General features: G+C 43.4%; 1 protein-coding gene across 13 annotated transcripts in view; it reads right to left on the bottom strand.

Moving 5' to 3' along the window:
• Window positions 1–19,246, bottom strand: part of LOC129819581 (plectin-like) — a 181,250-nt gene that overhangs the window by 3,845 nt on the left and 158,159 nt on the right. For 7 of the 13 annotated variants that reach the window (XM_055875942.1, XM_055875944.1, XM_055875951.1 and 4 more), the window contains 12 exons: window positions 19,041–19,167; window positions 18,521–18,704; window positions 18,245–18,265; window positions 14,929–15,086; window positions 14,050–14,228; window positions 13,786–13,924; window positions 13,192–13,548; window positions 12,866–12,949; window positions 12,674–12,778; window positions 12,462–12,560; window positions 7,759–11,109; window positions 20–7,333 (listed from right to left, as the gene is read on the bottom strand). In XM_055875942.1, the coding sequence (XP_055731917.1) occupies window positions 947–7,333; window positions 7,759–11,109; window positions 12,462–12,560; window positions 12,674–12,778; window positions 12,866–12,949; window positions 13,192–13,548; window positions 13,786–13,924; window positions 14,050–14,228; window positions 14,929–15,086; window positions 18,245–18,265; window positions 18,521–18,704; window positions 19,041–19,167 (11,191 nt within the window). In that variant the 3' untranslated portion in view covers window positions 20–946. The remainder of the gene's footprint in view (window positions 1–19; window positions 7,334–7,758; window positions 11,110–12,461; window positions 12,561–12,673; window positions 12,779–12,865; window positions 12,950–13,191; window positions 13,549–13,785; window positions 13,925–14,049; window positions 14,229–14,928; window positions 15,087–18,244; window positions 18,266–18,520; window positions 18,705–19,040; window positions 19,168–19,246) is intronic. The other 6 variants (XM_055875943.1, XM_055875946.1, XM_055875954.1 and 3 more) reach the window with 1 other exon arrangement.

Below are 19,246 nucleotides of genomic sequence, written 5' to 3'. Positions count from 1 at the left end.
AAAAGATTTAGACACTTACCTTTCAAAGGTCTCCAGAGAAGCAATGGTTCTGCTGAGAAGTTATTTCAGCTTGAGATGAGACCAAGGTGTTTCATGGGGATTTGTGGCATTTTTCACTTCAAGTGAGTTTGTCCAGGTTTTATTATGTTGGGATTGCCATCCTTGGAATGCTCTCTCCCATAAGGTGCTTGACTGTATAAAGACTGCATAGTTTTAACTGATTGGTAGTCCATTGTATATTACGAGAAGGGGATAGGTAGAATCCAAACATTAGCAAAGTATTAGCGGCACAAGATCTGGAAGCTTGGTTTTTGTTTAAGCATTTCTTCCAGTGTTCTAATTAATTGTCCTGTGACTCCTTATTCTGCTCTGCAGATTGGATGCTTTACTTTCTATTTCTATATATTGTAATGACAGACATCAGTTTAACAGCTTTTACATCTAATTTGTTTTGCCATAAAAAGGTATACTTTATAATAGATATTGTTCTTTCTTTGATGGAATTTAACAGAAATATATATATCAAAAATTAAAATATAATTTTTACTCAAATGTCTGAAAATGTAACTATAGAAGTATAATGAATTAAAACGAATAACAAGCTTGGCTTAAAAATGAAAAAATATGTCAATATGTCTAACACTGAAAACTTTATTATCAATATCATTGTAGTTGCTAAAAATAAAAAGATAATAGGCTGAATACAGCTCTTCTGTATGTAAGCATATAAATAATGGCAACATTGCCATTAAAGTCTACAAAAATGTGACTTCTCAGACTACACAAAACAAAAGAGAGCAACCGAAAATGTACTTCAACATTTTTTAACTGAATAAACTATGGACAAAATGTAAAGCCAGCAAAAAGATGTATAATATACTGCTGAAAAGCCCCATAATAACGACATGCAGAGCAGAATAAAGGTAGTCTATTTTTCTAATAAGAATTAGGCAACTGGTGAGTAATTTGGTTGTAATGTGGTGAATATTCTCTCTTTAGAACTGCAGTTCCTGCCCATTGCTAGTGATGTCAGGGCCTGTGCTAGCTCATCCATGCTAAGTCCACTTTGTAATCCTGCATTATATCTGCGCCCATAGCTCGTCGAGCTGAAGGAGGAGGAGGAAAAGTTACTGGAGAAACCAGAGCCTGTGGCATCAAAGCTCCCTCGTCTGGATCCTGACCTGGAGCCAGTTCTTGAGTCGGGCCGGGAACCCGATGCTGACCCAGAACCGCTAACACTGTAGGGACTGTAAAGGCCTTTACTTGATTGAGAAGAGGCTTCCAACAGACGCAGACCAGAACCCTCCTCAATCATGCTTCTATCCATGGCATCCTTGTATGAGATCTTAAGCTTTGTCTTTGGGCAGGTGAGGTATTTGGAGTATCCACTGACATCTCGTAGCTTTTGTGCAGTACGTGCATCTAGGGTGCCCTTGTTGATGGCAACGTCTAGTGGAACTCTGCCAGTGACCTCTGGTTCGATCAAACCACCAGTTAGATATTGTACTTCCAGGAATCTCTGACCAGCCTCATAGTACAACCACCCTTTTTTTAATGCTTGTGCAGCAGACATTTTCTTTTTGGTTCTGGGATCCTCAAATCCATTGAAGGCCTTCTGTGCCAGGTTGATTCGGTCAACCATGATCTTATCCACAAGTCCCATGTTCATTGCATCTGAAACTGAGAACTTCTCTCCAGTGTTTGGATCAATGATGCCACCAACGCAAGCCTGAGCCTCCAGCAATCTTTGACCTGTGATATTGTCCACAAGATTTCTGTGCATGGCTTCTGTGACAGACACCTTTTCCAATGTGTCAGTATCCAGTATTCCAGCCACAGGCACGGTTTCTTCTGTTGGGTCATTCCATATTGTTGCCGGGGGTTTGATAGAGGGAGCTGGGCTACTGGAGTAAGATGATGTGGACCCAAAAGAGGATGACCTGGATCTGGTGCCAGTTATGTTTCCGGACAACATGTCTGCAAACTCTGTGATGGACAGAGTTCCAGCACGGTATTGATCCAGAGCAGACTGGTCAATGAGGCCCTTTGTGATTGCATCATCAATGTCATACTGTCGGCCAGACCTTCTATCAATGATCATGGACTTCACAACACCATCAGATGAGGATATAGTAATCTCCTCCCACTCACACTCTTGCTCTGCAAGCTCAGTGTAGGTCTGGTGATCTATAAGTCCTTTGTGATATGCCTCATACACAGACATCTCTTTGCCTGTCTCTGGGTCAACAATGACTACTCTGCGTTTACGCACAGACGACTTAGAGGATGTCTTCTTCTCACGTTTCTTTTCTTTCAACAGCAAAAGTGCTAGTCCAGTTTCCGGGTCAATCATGCATCGCTCCATCAGTTGCAGGTAAGTGAGGTTCTCCTCAGTGTTAGGGTCAAAGAAGCCTTTAGTGTCATCCGATGGGTCTGTAAGAATGCCATTCATCTCCTCATCAAACAGGCCACGTGTGTAGGCCATCTCGACTGGCAAGCGGTGACTCTCTTCTGGATCAATGATCCCACCAGTGGCAATTTGGGCTTCCAATAGGCGAATGCCGTGGTCTTTCAGAATGAGACCCTTTTTCATGGCCTGGAATAGAGAGATGGTCTTGCCAGAGTACGGATCCTTGTAGCCTGTAACGGCACGCTCAGCAGAGATGAGCTTGTCTTTGAACTCTGAACCAACGACTCCCATTTTAACAGCTTCACCAACATTCAGCTGCAGGTTCTTTATTGGGTCAATTATATATCCTGTTGCTGCTTGAGCCTCAAGAAGTTCAAAGGCTGTCCCTGGTCTTATCATGTTCTTTTTCATTGCTTGGTAGATGGACAGACGGTCTTTGCTGGATTCTACATATACTCCAGCAATGCAGCTTGTGCCCACAAGGTACTTCTTCACATCTTTGCTGACCTCTTCTACTGAGATAAGGCCTTCAATGAGATCATTGTATGTCTTTTGGTCAATAATCTGTGAACGAAGCAGCTCATCTAAGGTGATTTGCTTTCTGAGACCCTTGAAAAGCAGCCTTCTGTCGGCCAGTGAAAGTAATCGCAGACCACTCTCTTTATCAGCTTTGCATCTCTTCAGCAGCTGGGCATAGGTCTGTCTCTCCTCTGTGGTTGGATCAACATAGCCTTGTACATCACTGTTTGGATCTGTGATCCTGTCATGCGTTTCCTTATTGATGTATCCGCGTTGCATTGCAACATCTGTGGGAAGGTGGAAGTAGTATTCTGGATCCATAAGTCCCCCAGTGGAGGCCTGGGCTTCAAGAAGCCTCAGGGCATAGTCCTCAGGAACAAGGTCTTTTTTCATCGCTTGGAAGAGAGAGATTACTTTTCCACTGTAAGGATCCTTGTAGCCAGTGACTGCCCTCTCGGCAGAGAGAAGTTTGTCATGGATTTCGGGGCCGACTAGCCCTTTGCGCACAGCTTCGTCAACTGTTAGCAATTCTTCTTTCACGGGGTCAATGATGAATCCTGTTGCCGCTTGGGCCTCCAGGAGACTGATAGCAAAATCAGGCTTAATGAGACCTCTCTTCATGGCCTGGTAAATACTGACCTTAGAGGGGGAGTCTGAGAGGATTCCAGCAATACTGCCTGTGCCAAACAAATACTGCTTTACAGACGGCATTTCCATTACCTCACGGATAGTTTTCTTCTCTTGCTTCAACATGTTGTATGTTTGAAGGTCGATAATGCGTGAACTATAGAGCTCCTCAATAGTGACTCTTCGTCTGATCACATCACAGGACATGCTCTGCTCTCCTTTCAGTACCTCCCTTTGTTCAATGATTTCAATGACGATGATGATCATTCTCTCCTTTGTGATTTGCCCCAGGCGATACTGCTCCAGGAGCCTTAGCTTTTCCTCCTCGGGGAGAAGGTTTGACCCCATGACATCCCATAGGGTCATTACCTTCCCTGCATAGCTCTGATGAGGGATATCCACTTGAGTGTTAGTCAAGTCTGTCCGTGCCTGTTCTTCTGTGAATACGTAGGACTTTTCCACTGGACTTTGAGCTTCAGCCTTTGATAGCGGCAGGAAGCACAGACCGGTATCTGGGTCCCTTATGCATTTCTCTTGCAGTTGTTTATAGGTGGAACTTTCATTATTGTTGGGATCAATGAAAGCTTTGATATCCTCTGAGGGGTCAGTAAAGGTCTTAGCCATCTGCTTATTGAAATAGCCACGTTGGAAGGCCACATCATTTGGAACACAGTGGCTGCTGACTGGATCAATAATCCCTCCTGTGGCTACCTGAGCTTCCAACAGGGGAATAGCATGTTCTCGTAGCACAAGCTCCTTCTTCATGGCTTGGAAGAGGGAAATCGTGTTGCCCGTGTATGGATCTCTGTAACCAGTCACTGCTTTCTCTGCTGACAGAAGTTTCTCGTGAACCTCAGGGCCAACAACTCCTGCTTTCACAGCATCGTCCACAGTGTACCTCTGGTTTTTGACAGGATCGATAATGAAACCGGTTGCTGCTTGTGCCTTGAGCAACGAAAGACCTGTATTTTGTCTCAATATGTTCTTCTTCATTGCTTGATAGATGCTAACCTTGTCCTTTGAATCACCCATATAGATGCCTACGATCTGTCCATCTGTTCCTTGCAAGTACTTTCTGACTGAGTCAATGTCACTGATTTCTTTGGGTTTCTTTTTACCCTGTTGGAGCTGATCATATGTAGCTTTATCAATTATTTTGGATTCAAACAAGGAGCTGGCAGTGACAGATGACCTAAGACCTTCAAAGCTGGCCTGTTCCTTTTCCTGTTTCTTGGCCTCCTTTTCATCAACCATTGTGACAATGATGGTAATCATTCTTTCAATAGTCACTGTTCCAGTTCTGTACTGTCGAATCAACTCGATTCTTTGTTCCTCTGTAATATATTCAGAGTATATGATCTCCCAAATAGTGACTTTCCTTCCTTTGAAAGGTCCATTCGGCAGCTCCATAGTTGCCTGGTTCAGGGCATCTTTGATCTGGACCTCCGTGTATTGATGTTCCTCTTTTGACTTATAATGTTCCTCTTTTGACTTATAATGTTCCTCTTTTGACTTTTGAATTGCTTTCTCTGAAAGCGGAAGCAATGGAAAACCAGTCTCTTTGTCTGTGACACATTTTTTCATGAGTTGTACATAAGATGCATTCTCCCACATGTTAGGATCAAAGAAGACTTTAGTTTCATCAGTGTTGTTGCTCAAGGTCTTGTTTGTTTCATCGTTAAAATATCCACGTTTGCAGGCAACATCATGTGGGATGTGATAACTTTTAACTGGATCAATTATACCTCCAGTTGCAAGCTGAGCCTCTAGCAGACGGATACCCTGGTCTTTCTTAATGAGGTCTTTCAACATTGCCTCAAAAAGGGATAGATTATTTCCAGTGTAGGGATCTTTGTACCCATTAACAGCTCTCTCTGCAGACATAAGTATTTCATGCATCTCTGGGCCAACAAGACCTGATTTGACAGCCTCATCCACAGTGAGCTTCTGATTTTTGACAGGGTCAATTACAAATCCAGTCCCAGCTTGAGCCTCCAGAAGAGACAATGCAGTCTCGGGAGAGAGCATCTGTTCCTTTACAGCTTGATAGAATGGTATTTTCTCATTTGTTGACTCAACAATCACTCCAGCAATGCTATGTGTTCCCCTTAAGGCTTTCTTAACAGGCTCCATCTCAGAGATTTCTTTGACAGTTGTTTTACCATTATGCAATTGGTTGAACAGGTCTTTATTGAGGATCTTGGATTCTAGAAGTTCAGCTGCAGTGACAGGAATCCTCAGACCGTCAAACACAATTTCCTTCCTCTTCTCTTTGTCTTCCACGACGCTAATTACAATTTTGATAATTTTTTCCACAGTAATTTTTCCGGTCTTGTACTGGCGAATCAGATCCTTCCTCTGTGCCTCTGTGAAATACTCTGAGTTAATGATTTCCCAAATGGTCACAGTCTTTCCTTGGAATCTTCCAAATGGTACAGAGATATTCGCTTTAGTGAGTACATCTTTAGTTTCTTCAGTTGTATAGGTCTTGTCACTTTGTGTAGCTTTCTCTGTGATTGGTAACATAAGCAGGCCTGTCTCTGCATCTGGGATGCATTTCTCCAATAGTTGCTGATAAGTGAGGCGCTCCTGAGAGCTTGGGTCAATGAATAACTTTGAGTCATCAGTAGGGTTTGATAGAGTTTTGCTCATCTCAGCATCCAATTGGCCCTGCTTATAGGCTGTCTGGAGAGGTACACGGTGACAATTGACAGGGTCAATTATTCCACCAGTTGCAATCTGAGCATCCAGAAGTCTAAAGGTCTGGTCTTGTTCAATCAGACCTTTTTTCATGGCCTCAAAGAGTGAGATTTTGTTTCCAGTGTAAGGATCTTTGTAACCAGTAGCTGCTTTTTCTGCAGAAAGCATTTTGTTATGGAGTTCTGGACCTATTAACTCCTCCCTTACAGCTTCATCCACAGTGAGCATTCTGTTTTTCACTGGATCAACGATGTACCCAGATGCTGCCTGAGCTTCAAGAAGCATTGTGGCAGCACCAGGAGAAAGTTTATTCTCTTTCATGGCCTGATACACACTCATTTTCTGCTTGGCTGGGGTCAAGACTCCGCCAACACTATTCTTGCCTTTGAGACATGTTTTCACTTTCTCAGTCTTGCTCAGGTCTTTCACTGTGGTTTTGCCCTTTTTCAGCTTATCAAAGTCCTTCTTGTTCAGTATACCAATGTCATGGAGCCTGCTGGCAGGTACCTTCTCCCTAATCCCATCAAAAGAAAATGGTAATTCTTCGTTTTTCTTCTCACCATCTACTACTGCAGACCCATCGAATACTTTCTTTGTAGTTCCCACCATTGTCATTGCAATTAGCTGATCTTCAGGGACCTCATCCGTTTGAATCTCCCTTTCTTTAGTGTGGGATGTTGCAGATTTTTTTAATGTAGAAAGTTGCTGCAGCTTCTCTCGGAGCTTTTCATTCTCCTCACCCAACAATTTATCTTGTTCAAGCCTCTTCTTTTCAAGATCCTGCATCTCTTTCTGCTTGTTGTACATCTCCTCCTCGGCATCCTTCTGCCTTTTAACAGCGGCATCCATGGTAGCGTGGAGTTTCTTCTTCTCCTGTTCCATCTGCTTCCTTTGACGATCCTGCTCGTCTCTGAGATCTTTGGCCTTCTTAACCTCATCCTCAAACTGTTTCTCAAGCTTATTTTTCTCTTCCTCAATGAGCTTTTCTTTTTTCAACAACAATTGTTTTTCTGTCAGGAAAGTCTGCTCAAGAACGACCTTTTCCTTTTTAATTTGTTCTTGTTGGGCATTGGCCATCTAATTTGGAGAAGAAAAAAGACACAATTAATACAACTCCAAACAACCCTTTTTCACATGGTCTTAACATTCTATTACACTGATTATAACGGCTAAATAATAGAATCAATATATTTACATATAAATGGTATTTGTATATACAGCATATAACTGTATTCTGTATTCTATGATTGGAAATTGATTTGAAAATCGGTTTCATTTTGAAATGCAATTATGAACATTTGCTAGAAAACATAATTGGATTTACAAAATGGAGCAACATTTGGTAATTCATGAGAAATTGCTGGACACTTAGTATTGTTGAATTCACATGAATAGTAACTTTGGACCTCCCCTATGTGTTAGTGCTTTTGAGAAGGTTACGGATATTTGCAAAGGGGTTTTGCACTTATTATTTCACAGGATTATTTCACATTCTGCAATACCTCTTTCGACGTGTTCTGTAGATCTGCAGCCTCTTTTTGTAATTTCTCATTTTCTTTCTGAAGGTCAGCTATGGCTTTGCGTAGGTCATCAGACTCTTTGCTGCTCTGTAATCTCTGCACCTCCAGTTTCCCGACAATGACTTTTTCTGAAGCATGTTGCTCTTTCTCTTGGAGACGAACCCTGATCTCATCGGCTTGTTTCTTGAATTTCTTGGCCTCCTCTTCTGCTTTAGACTGAGCATCACTAAGCTGTGTCACCCTAAGCTTCAGTTTCTCTGCCTCCACCGTAGCTTCATGCTGCCTCTTGCGCTCAGCCTCTAGGGATTTTTGGAAGCCCTCTGTCTCCTCCTCAAAACGTTGCTGCATCTGCTGCTTGTCCTCCAGCAGTTTCTGGGCCTGCTTCTGAGCCTTGTCCTTTTGTTTCTGGAGATTCTCTGCCTCAGCTTTCAGTTTAGTTGCTTCCTGGATAGCTTGCATTTTCTCCTTCAGCATTTTGTCAGCAAGAGCCCTCTGTTCTTCAAGCTCGGACTCTGTAATCTGTCTCTCTCGGGCTGCCTCCTGAGCTTCTAAGCTTAGCCTGGCCGCATCCTCCGCAAGCTTCTTCATGTTCTCAGCTTCCTCTTCCAGGAATTTCTGAGAATTATCTTTATCTTTACTCATGAGACGCTGGTTTTCATTCTCAATTCTAAGCTTAAGTTTGACCAGCTCTTCCATCTGGACCTTGATCTTGAATAGCTCATCCTCCACTTGAGCTTTCTGCTTGACCGCATTGCTAACTTCATCCTTCTGGCGCTGAAGCTCTTCATCCAAAACAGATTTCTGCTTATCGGTCTCATCCAGTCGCAGTTTCACCTTTGTCAGCTCCTGCTCAACTTGTTTCTTCTGCTTCACTGTTTGTTCAGCTAGCTTTTTGTGCTTGGCCATCTCTGCATCTGCCTGCTGTTTCTGTTTCAGAGCAGCAGCCTCAGCTTCTGCTTGCTTTGCAGCCTCCTGCTCTGCTTCCATCCTCAGTCTCTCAGCATCCCCCTGAGCCTTGGCCTGTTTGGCAGCCTCAGCTTCAGCTGCTTTCCTCTGCTTCTCAGCATCCTCTGCTTTTTGACGGAGTAAAGCAGCCTCTTTCTCAGCTTTCTCCTTTGCCTTCTCAGCTTCTTGTACAAGATTCTTAGCCTTGTCAAACTCCTCTTTGAGCTTGCCCTGGGAAAGATTGTCCTCTTTCTGCTTGACCAGAACAGCCTGTGCTCTCTTTTCTGCAGCACTACATTTCTGTGCAGCCTCTTTGGCTAGACTAATCTGTTTCTCTGTTTCTTTGTCAGCATCCTCCTTTTGCTTGTTAGCATCAGCAGCAATCTTTTTGAGGCGCTCAACTTCTTTCTGAGCTGCCTGGCATTGTCGTGCTGCCTCTTCCTCTGCTGCAGTGATCTTTTTTACTTTCTCTTCAGCTTGCTTCCTTTTGTTCTCCTCCTCTAAAGCATGCTTTCTGAGTTTCTCTGATTCTTCCTCAGCCTTGACTTTGTTCTTATGTGTCTCCTCTGCAATGCCTTTAAGCTTGTTCAACTCCAACTCAAGATCCAACTTGCCTGTTGATGCCTCCTCAAAGTTTAGTTTTAGGATGCGAATCTCCTCTTCGACCACCCTCCTCTGCTTAAGAGTTTCCTCTACAATCTTCTTCTGCCTCTCCAATTCAGAATCAGAAGTTTTCTTAAGCTGGGTGATCTTTTCATCAATGTCTTGCTTGTGCTGTTTTGCTTGGTCTTCCAGGATCTTTCTCTGATAAGCCTCATCTTCGGCTTTTCTCCTAAGCCGCTCATTTTCTGCCTCTTTATCCTTCAGGGCAATCTCAGCTTCAGTTTTCAGACAAGTTGCTTCATTAATGGCTGCCAGTTTTTCCTTGAGTATCTTCTCAGCCTCTCCTCTTTGCCGAGCTGCCTCATCCTCTGCTACCTGCCTCTGCTTCTTGGCGTCTTCAGCAATTGATCTCAGCTTAGTCGCCTCTTCAGCTAGTTGCCTCATTTTCGATGCCTCAGACTCAAGGAGATTTCTGCTTTTCTCTGTTGTAGACATGGTCTCCTTCTCAGCTTTTGACTTCATCTGAAGAAGAACTTCCATTTCGCATCTTACTTTGGCCAGTTCGTCTTCTAGCTCTTTCCTTTGTTTTACAGCAGCATTCACCTCATTTTTCAGGCGCTGGAGCTCTTCATCCAATAGAGATCTCTGTTGCTTACCATGGTCAAAGTCAGCCCTTAGGCGAATTAGCTCTTGCTCTGCAGAGAGTTTCTGCTGGGCCATTCCCTCTGCCAATTTCCTCTGTTTCTCCAGCTCCTTCTCTGCCATTTCCTTTTGCTTAAGAGCAGCCTCTTCAGCCTTAGCCCTTTTCTTTGCCTCTTGCTGAGCTTTCTCTTTCTGCTTCTCTGCTTCCTCCTGAGCCTGGCTCTTCTTATGGGCATCTTCCTCAGCCTGGAGTCTCAAACGGAGTGCCTCGTTGGCTTTCTGCCTCCACTTCTCAAGCTCCTTCTCTGCTTCCTCCCTGGCTTTGTTGGCTTCCTCTTGTTGCTTCTTGAGGCGCTCTGCCTGTTCCTGCAACTGAATAACAGTGTCCTGTTCTTGTTTCAGCGATGCCTCAAGCTTTACTGCCTTCTCGTTAAAGGACATGCGTTTGGTTTGCAGCTCGGTGGCGGCACTCTTCTGTGCCACCTCCTCTGCAACCATGACCTGCCTCTGCTTTTCCTCCTCTGCCTGTTTCATGCGCCTCTCTGCCTCTTCAGCTTGCATCTTGAACTTCTGCACCTCATCCAGGGCCTTCTGCTTTTGCTTGGCAGCCTCTTGTTCTGCCTCTGCTCTGTGTTTCAGCTCCTCCTCCGCATTGCGCTTTTTCTGAGTCTCTTCATTCACCTGCTTGCGAAGCTTCTCTGCCTCCTCCTGAGTGACTTTCCGCAGTCTCTCAGCCTCGGCAGCCATGTCCCTGAGCTGCTGAACTTGGGCTTCAGCTGTGGCCTTCTGCTTTATGGTGGTCTCTAATTGGATTCTGATGATGTGGATCTCCTCTTCTATCTTGGTGTGACTATACAGTGCCTCCTCAACCTGCTGGCTCTTGGATTGGATCTCCTGCTCTGACAGGTTCTTGAGTTCGTGCAGCTGCTGCTGTATGTTGTGCTTCTGTTTCTCAGAATCCACTTTCACAACCTCCCTCCTGCTGACCTCTTCTTTCATCTTCAACTTGAGCTCTTGGGCTTCTTGTTCCGCTTTAGCGATAGCTTTTGCGTGTGCCTCAGCTAACTGTCTTTGTTTGTCTAATTCCGCCTGCATCTCAGACAACTTTTTTCTCTCCTCCTTCTTTAGTATTTCAGTAGCTTTCTGTATTAGTGGAAGCAAAAAGTAAAGGGAAAAACAATGTTAAGTATTACAGTGTTAGAATATAAATGTTTGAGTTGATTGAATTACTCCAAAAAAGTCAAAAGTTTAAGTACATGTAGGTAGGTACACATACAGTGGGGTCCGAAATGATTCACACCCATGATAAAGATGAGCAAAACTGATTAAAAAATAATAATAATAATTAATAATAATTAAAAAAGTTCCAATGTTTTTGAACATACAATTTAGCTCAGTATTTGAATGATGTATTTTATACAGTAATTTTTGCTCATCTTTATCAAGGCTGTCAATCATTTCAGACCCCATTGTAGATGTAAATACATGAACAAAACGTTACTTCAAATGAATAAACATTTGTTATCTAGGGAGAGAAATGTTTATTATTTGCTTTAGGGAAATAACCACGCATGTCTTGTCAAATTAACTTAATGTATGGCACACATAATGAGACATTACTTCACAACACTATTGGGATCTTGAATGGTATCATGCCAATTAGGTATAAAATACCAATCAATCAAATAACACTTTTCAATGTACTGACTTGGCTACTACTCTTCAACTTTACCTTGGACTAAGATTGTATTATCTTTTACAAATTAAATCCATCACGTTTAAAAATTGGAAATAAACTTGAAAGGACAGAAGCAGAAAACAATAATTTTCAAAGAGTATATTACCCATAGAGAGTATGCTTAGATTGAGTTAGGTTAGAAAAGGGCCAAACAAAACTTGTCATTTGAAAGAATCATTCTGAGGTGGTAGTTAGTCAGACTGCAGAGTCCTAATCACCAGATCAGAGAAAATGGAGTGTGCAGAAATATTTTGTTTCAAGAGTGAAATAACAAATTCAATTGCAGAAGAAAAGGCTGGGGTTGAATGGGGAGCCTGATGTTTGCTTCAGATTTGAGGGGATACTGTAGCAAAACTAACTTGCAAGTGTAATTTAAAGACCGATTACACATCCACATCCAATGGGATGTGCTGCAGCACCAGAATTTTAAATGACTCTTTTTATTACTCACTTTCCATACCGTGATGAGCTACACTAAAACTAATTAATTCCCTCATAGACCACATCAGCTAAAAGATTTTGAACCCTTTAATTAATACATAAAGAGAGTGTTTTATAGTAATTGTTGTTATAGCCTGGGTATTCAAGTCTGTCTGTGCCATCATGTCACTCCTTGACACATGCCAAACATCTAAATAGTTGACATGTGCGCACAAGCAGACCTTGGACCAGGCTATTGTTATCATGGTTAGTGGGTTTAATTCAAGTTGTCGGGAGCAGGGAGCTGCTGCCTGTCTTCAATGTGTCCCTCAATTACCTCCTCGTCCTCAAGTCGGCGCTGTGTCTCCGTGATAAACTTGATGTACTGGCTGGTCAGAGTCATCAGCTCACTGTAGCGGGTTCTTAGCGTCACATACTGAAAGACAACTCCAGATGTTTAGTAATCCCATATCATTTTTAACAACTTTAAAGCTACTGTAGATGTAAAATAATATTAAATAAATTCCCCATCGTGTCTATATGACCTACCTCTTGGATGATATTGTCAGATGCACACTCCATTTTGTTTTTTTTAAGGGGCGAAGCCAGGGGCTCCACCAGAGCTTTGTACGTCACCACCTGAAGCTCATAGTCCTGGGGAAAACACATGGACATAATCATTTTATTAATGCCACAAATCTCCATATGCATGACCTTGTTTTAAGTGATTTGCATACGCACCTTGACTGCATCAATATATGCCCTTGCATGTTTTTGACACTCCTCAACCTTATCTTTGTTCTTCTCGATCTCTTCTAGGAGTTTCTGCAATGACAACAGATTGGACCACTGACTGTCATGATAATGTAACATTATATTCCATCATTGAGCAAAGAAGCTTCATCTCTACTATTTGTAATGGAAGCCTCCTGCTACCTTGTCCTGGGTGCCTCACATTGGTGGTGGATGAGGTGACTTTCCCCCTTTACTACGTAAAGCGCTTTGAGCATCTAGGTAGAAAAGCACTATAGAAATCCAATCAAATATTATTATTAGTCGTACAGTACCTTCTCCTGTGCCAACTGTTGCATAAGGGCCTTGCTGTCGCCGATGGGCACGGCCTGGATCTTCACCTGCCTTTGCTTGGCATCACCGAGCCATCTGATGAGCCAGTCATAGCTCTCGTGGTAGGCGCACATCTGCCTCCCCAGCAAGTCCAGTTCCTGTTGGCGCAGGTCTATCTGGGCAAACACGACCTGCCAGCGCTCCTCTAGCCCGGCCACTAGTTGGCGGTAGTGTTCCAGCTCGGTGTTGTGCTCGCTGTGGACCAGCTTAATCCGCTCATTCACGGCCGCCGCCTTCTTCAGTTCCACCTGGAGATTGTCGAATGTCTTCTGGTCATCCTCTGCCTCGCCACGCATTGTCTACCAGAGTGAAAGAGGGAGACAAAGAGAGAGAGAGAGAGAGAGAGAGAGAAAAAGAGAGGGAGAGCGAGAAAGAGAAGGAGAGAGAACGAGAGAGATAGAGAAAGAAAGAGGGAGAGGAACATCACTGCAAATACATAGAAATCTTTAAGTTACTGTCGGATAACCAGTCCATATAAAAGCATTGTCTAGACACCAACGGATAGAATACAGTTCATTCTAACAGAGAGACTGTACCTTTAGCTGGGTGTGGTACTTCTCCACCTCTTTTTCATCTGTTGGCATCTTGTTGACGTCTCGTAAACGGGCTTCGTACTTTTTGAGGGTGTCCTCTGCTCCCTTTGTGCTGCGGATCACTATGTCGATGGTCTTCAGTCTGGACAAGCAATGGTGTATAGTGTTAGCTGTGTATGTAACATGACTCAGATCTACTATTTATGTGACTTATTGGTCCTATGGGTTTTTGGAGATGGTAACAATCAGAGTCAGCGAGGGACTCACTTGTCCAGGTACACGGAGGACAGGCTGTAGACGTGCTCCATCTTCTTCAGCGTGATATCCAGCTCAGAGCGCAGTACTGGGGCGGAGCTGGACTGCTGAGGAGATGCCAGCACCTCCTCTGTCTCCTCAGCCACATTGGTCAGGTCTTTCTTCAAGCCCTCCAACTCTGACTGGACTTTCTATGAGCAGAAAGGGGAATAATGGCTTTAAACCATAACTGGCTATTCCATCTGGGCTTCCAAGCAGTCACGGAGTTGTTGACAAGCTAACCAGCGATATACTGTAAAGTGAAACAGGGACATAAAGGTCTTCTGAAACGTCTTACGATCGGAAACGAGCAGATGGAACATACTTAAAAAGCACGACTGATCTAAAAATGTTAGTTTGTCTCTTCTACTGTCTAACTTAATTTAGTTGACACACAAGAACTTTAAATCGCTTCCTTAAACAATAACCCCATGTTGAATTTGGCCTGGTTCTGTGTCAAATAGGCATGTTATCTAATTTGGGCTCAAACTTCATTACAGATCTACCATTAACTCGGTTTACTTTGGGATTGGATGCGTGATTTATGGTAACCGTTTACCAGTGGCCTGGCTACCCTTGAGTCTAAATGACATAGATACTGGGTTGAGAAACAGCTACAACAGCAAATCCATTGCCGTTAGACCCATAGTGATAAAACTCCCAAGGTGCCCCTATAATGTTATGTTGTATTGTTTTTGTGTTGTTCTTGTCTGTAACTGTCATGCACTGTGTCATGTATTTTGTATTTCGTGTGGACCCCAGGAAGACTAGCTGCAGCATGTGCAACAGCTAATGGGGATCCTAATAAACTAGACAAAACAATGTCACTGAGGGGTGACGTCACTGCGGTACCTTCTGCTCAGCGGTCCTCTGGGCGCAAGCCTTGAGCGGCTCCTTGACCACGGGCTGTCGCAGATGTGCGACGGTGCGAGTCTCACAGCCCTCCAGCTTCAGACACAGGTCCTTGATCTTGGTCAGGTAGCTCCGGCACTCAGATTCATCTTGCTCACCTGAACAGAATGGAGCAACCATTACAAACGTGTATAAGAAGATGAATTTACAGATCAATGGGACTAGAATTCGGGATCATAAAATTGTGCTCTGTTCCCTGATTAACATTGAATGATACAAAGAGCATATAGTTATGTATTTGCTTTGAATTATTTGGTTACATGGGTTGCATCCCAAATGCCATCCTATTCCCTACATAGTGCATTACTTTTGACCAGTGTTCATAGGGATGTGGTCAAAAGTAGCGCACTATGTAGGAAACAGGGTGCCATTTAGGATGCATCCATGGTTGTGGTACAGTAGCACAGTCAAACTAAAATAAAATCACATTTTATAGGTCGCATACACATTTTTAGCAGATGTTATTGCTGGTGTAGCGAAATGCTTGTGTTCCTAGCTCCAACAGTGCAGTACTATCTAACAATACACAACAATGCACACAAATCTAAGAGTAAAAGAATGGAATTAAGAAATATAAATATTTGGACGAGCAATGTCGGAGTTCGGAGTATAAATATGTATATATATATTTTTTGTGGCAGATGGCAGGGAGAGGTGAGGGGAATGGTAACAAAGAGATATCTTGCAGGTAGCTTGCTCCACCCCCAAGCCTTATATGGACTTCCTGCCCTAACGAGGAAAGGCTGTTGGTCGTTAAGCCAGGGAGTGCTTGGGGATAAAGGAGGAAGCAGCCTGCACAAAGGGGGCAGAGGAGGTGAGAGAAACGAGAAAGGTATGAAGAGTGAGAGAAACGAGAGCAAAAGCTATGTGATTGCCCGTTGTGACCTGGACTGTTGGACTACCCCCTCTTCAGCCATATATATATATATATATATATATATATATATATATATATATATATATATATATATAGCTGAAGAATATGTGGATAGTATATCTACAGCAATAGTTGAATAGAATGGACTTGACTAGAATACAGTATATACAGTGCCTTTGGAAAGTATTCAGACCCCTTGACTTTTTACACATTTTGTTACGTTTGTTATAACGCATAATGACAAAGCAAAAACAGGTTTTCATTTTATTTTTTTATTTTATTAAAAACAACAAACAGAAATTCCTTATTTAGATAAGTATCCAGACCCTTTACTATGAGACTCAAAATTGAGCTCAGCTGCATCCTGTTTCCATTGATCATCCTTAAAATTTTTCTACAACTTGGAGTCCACCTGTGGTAAATATGATTTGTAAAAGGCACACACCTGTGTATATAAGGTCCCAGAGTTGACAGTGCATATCAGAGCAAAAACCAAGCCATGAGGTCGAAGGAATTGTCTGTGGAGCTCCGAGACAGGATTGCGTCGTAGCAATGATCTGGGTAAAGGTTCCAAAAAATGTCTGCAGCATTGAAGGTCCTCAAGAACACAGTGGCCTCCATCATTCTTAAATGGAAGAAGTTTGGAACCACCAAGATTCTTCCTAGAACTGGCCGCCCGGTCAAACTGAGCAATCGGGGGAGAAGGGCCTTGGTCAGGGAGGTGACCAAGAACCTGATGGTCACTTTGACAGAGCCTCAGAGTTTGCCAAAAGGCACCTAAACACTCAGATTATGAGAAACAAGATTCTCTGGTCTGATGAAACCAAGATTGAACTCTTTGGCCTGAATGTCAAACGTCACGTCTGGAGGAAACCTGGCACCATCCCTACGGTGAAGCATGGTGGTAGCAGCATCAGGATGTGAGGATAGTTTTCACCGGCAGGGACTGGGAGACTAGTCAGGATCAACAGAGCAATTTACAGAGAGATCCTTGAAGAAAACCTGCTCCAGAGAGCTCAGGACCTCAGTCTAGGGCGACAGTTCACCTTCAAACAAGACAATGACCCTAAGCACACAGCCAAGACAACACAGGAGTGGCTTTGGGGACAAGTCTCAATGTCCTTGAGTGGCCCAGCCAGAGCCTGGACTTGAACCCGATCTAACATCTCTGGAGAGACCTGAAAATAGCTTTGCAGCGACATTACCCATCCAACCTGACAGAGCTTGAGAGGATCTGCAGAGAAGAATGGGAGAAATTCCCCAAATACTGGTGTGCTAAGCTTGTAGCATCATACCCAAGAAGACTCAAGGCTGTAATCGCTGCCAAAGGTGATTCAAAAAAGTCTGAATACTTATGTAAAAGTGATATTGAAGTTTTTGATTTATTTACATCTTTTAAAACCTGTTTTTGTTTTGTCATTATGGGGTGTGTGTAGATTGAGGGGAACAACATATTTAATCAATTTTAGAATAAGGCTGTAAGGTAACAGTGTGAAAAAAGTCATGGTCTGAATACTTTCTGAAAGCACTGTACATATGAAATTAGTAAAACAGTATGTAAACATTATTAAAGTGACCAGTGTTCCATGTACAAAGTGAGTAAGATCAGGGCAGGATAATGGGGCTGGCTAGTGGCAGTGAGTAAGTTCAGGGCAGGGTAATGGGTGGTAGCCGGCTAGTGACTGTGAGTAAGTTCAGGGCAGGGTAATGGGTGGTAGCTGGCTAGTGACAGTGAGTAAATTCAGGGCAGGGTAATGGGTGGTAGCCGGCTAGTGACTGAGTAAGTTCAGGGCAGGGTAATGGGTGGTAGCCGGCTAGTGACAGTGAGTAAGTTCAGGGCAGGGTAATGGGTGGTAGCCGGCTAGTGACTGTGAGTAAGTTCAGGGCAGGGTAATGGGTGGTAGCTGGCTAGTGACAGTGAGTAAGTTCAGGGCAGGGTAATGGGTGGAAGCCGGCTAGTTGCTGCTATTTAACAGTCTGATGGCCTTGAGATAGATTTTGTTCTTAGTAATTTCGATCATGAATTCATTATTTATGCCCACATCATTGTTGTAATTTTCTGGAACTATATGTCTCATGAAATCCATAAAATCACTCAAGCTTTTGCTTATCAACGCACAGTTTCAAAATCAAACTCAATCCAGCTTCATGCAGGAGAAATGATTACACAACATGATTATACAACACAATGCATCAACACATGCGAACCCATGCGATTGGACAAGGTGGCTAATGCAATGAACAGCGAAGTTAGAGAAAATCTGGAAGGATGGATAGGTTGAGGGAAGTTGATGGCGTGAAACGAATCAGAACTATCAGAGAAAAAGCTAAGCCAGTCACAAATGTGCTCAATCTGACACTGCAACTAGGACACCTTACCTCCAGCGGGTGACGCACAGCCTGTAATGTGAATTCAACAGTTAACCATTATTTCTAGACGAATGGGCCTGTGATGAATTTCAATATTTCCAACAACGAATATTGAAATCATGATGTTCATGAACGGAACATGCAACGACAACTCATAAGGTGTGCAGTGTGCAATAACGTGTGCATAACAAAGCGCAACACTGATGTCATCAAAAAAATAACATGGTTTGATGCTACTTCTTGTACTATACAGACCCTCTACCTGCCCAGATGTCCAACACTCACTTTTCTCCACAGAGTGCAGCAGTCCATCGTAGTGCTGGCTAGCCTTGTTGTAGCCACTCTCCACCTGCATGCGGTCGTCTGCACCAAACAGCTGGGAGTCCTGGCTGTCTCTTAGGAACTCTTGGTAGTGGAGCTCCAGGTTCCTCAAAGCTAGCCTGTACTCCTCCACCCTCAGGGTCTTGAACTGTGGTGATGGGGAAGAAAAGTGAGCGTGGTTAGGAAGAGTGTTATATTCTCTTTGGCCGAATTCCACCCGAACCCCGCCCTCCGTTTCCGGGACCTTTGGAATTGTAAAGCTAAGAATAAATCATTCTGTGGGCCTAATTCAATTCTACAACAAAGAGACACCATTTAATAACTAAAATGTACTTTATTCTCTGATCTACTGTCCAAAAAGTATGTGGGCACATCCCAAATGGCATCCTATTCCCTATGTAGTGCACTACCTTTGACCAAGGTGCACTAACTATGGAATAGGGTTCCATTTTGAGACACAGCCTGTGTGAAACTATGAGCTCACCATGGTGATGTTCCATGTGGTGATGAGGTGGATGTCTCTCATCAGGTACTGCCAGGACATGAGGCTCTTCATGTCCACGTGCAGCATCTGCCACAGGACCAGCAGGTTCTGGTGACTAGTGTCCAGACTGTGGGGGGAGGTTAGAGGTTAGTGAACCATACAGGTGCTGGGGTCAAACGTCTTTACGAGGCATCAAATGTCTGTCA

This window comes from Salvelinus fontinalis, chromosome 22, assembly GCF_029448725.1.
Source record: "Salvelinus fontinalis isolate EN_2023a chromosome 22, ASM2944872v1, whole genome shotgun sequence".
NCBI lineage: Eukaryota > Metazoa > Chordata > Actinopteri > Salmoniformes > Salmonidae > Salvelinus > Salvelinus fontinalis.
Note: the sequence above shows the minus strand (reverse complement) of the source record. Positions and strands in the feature narration are given on the sequence as shown.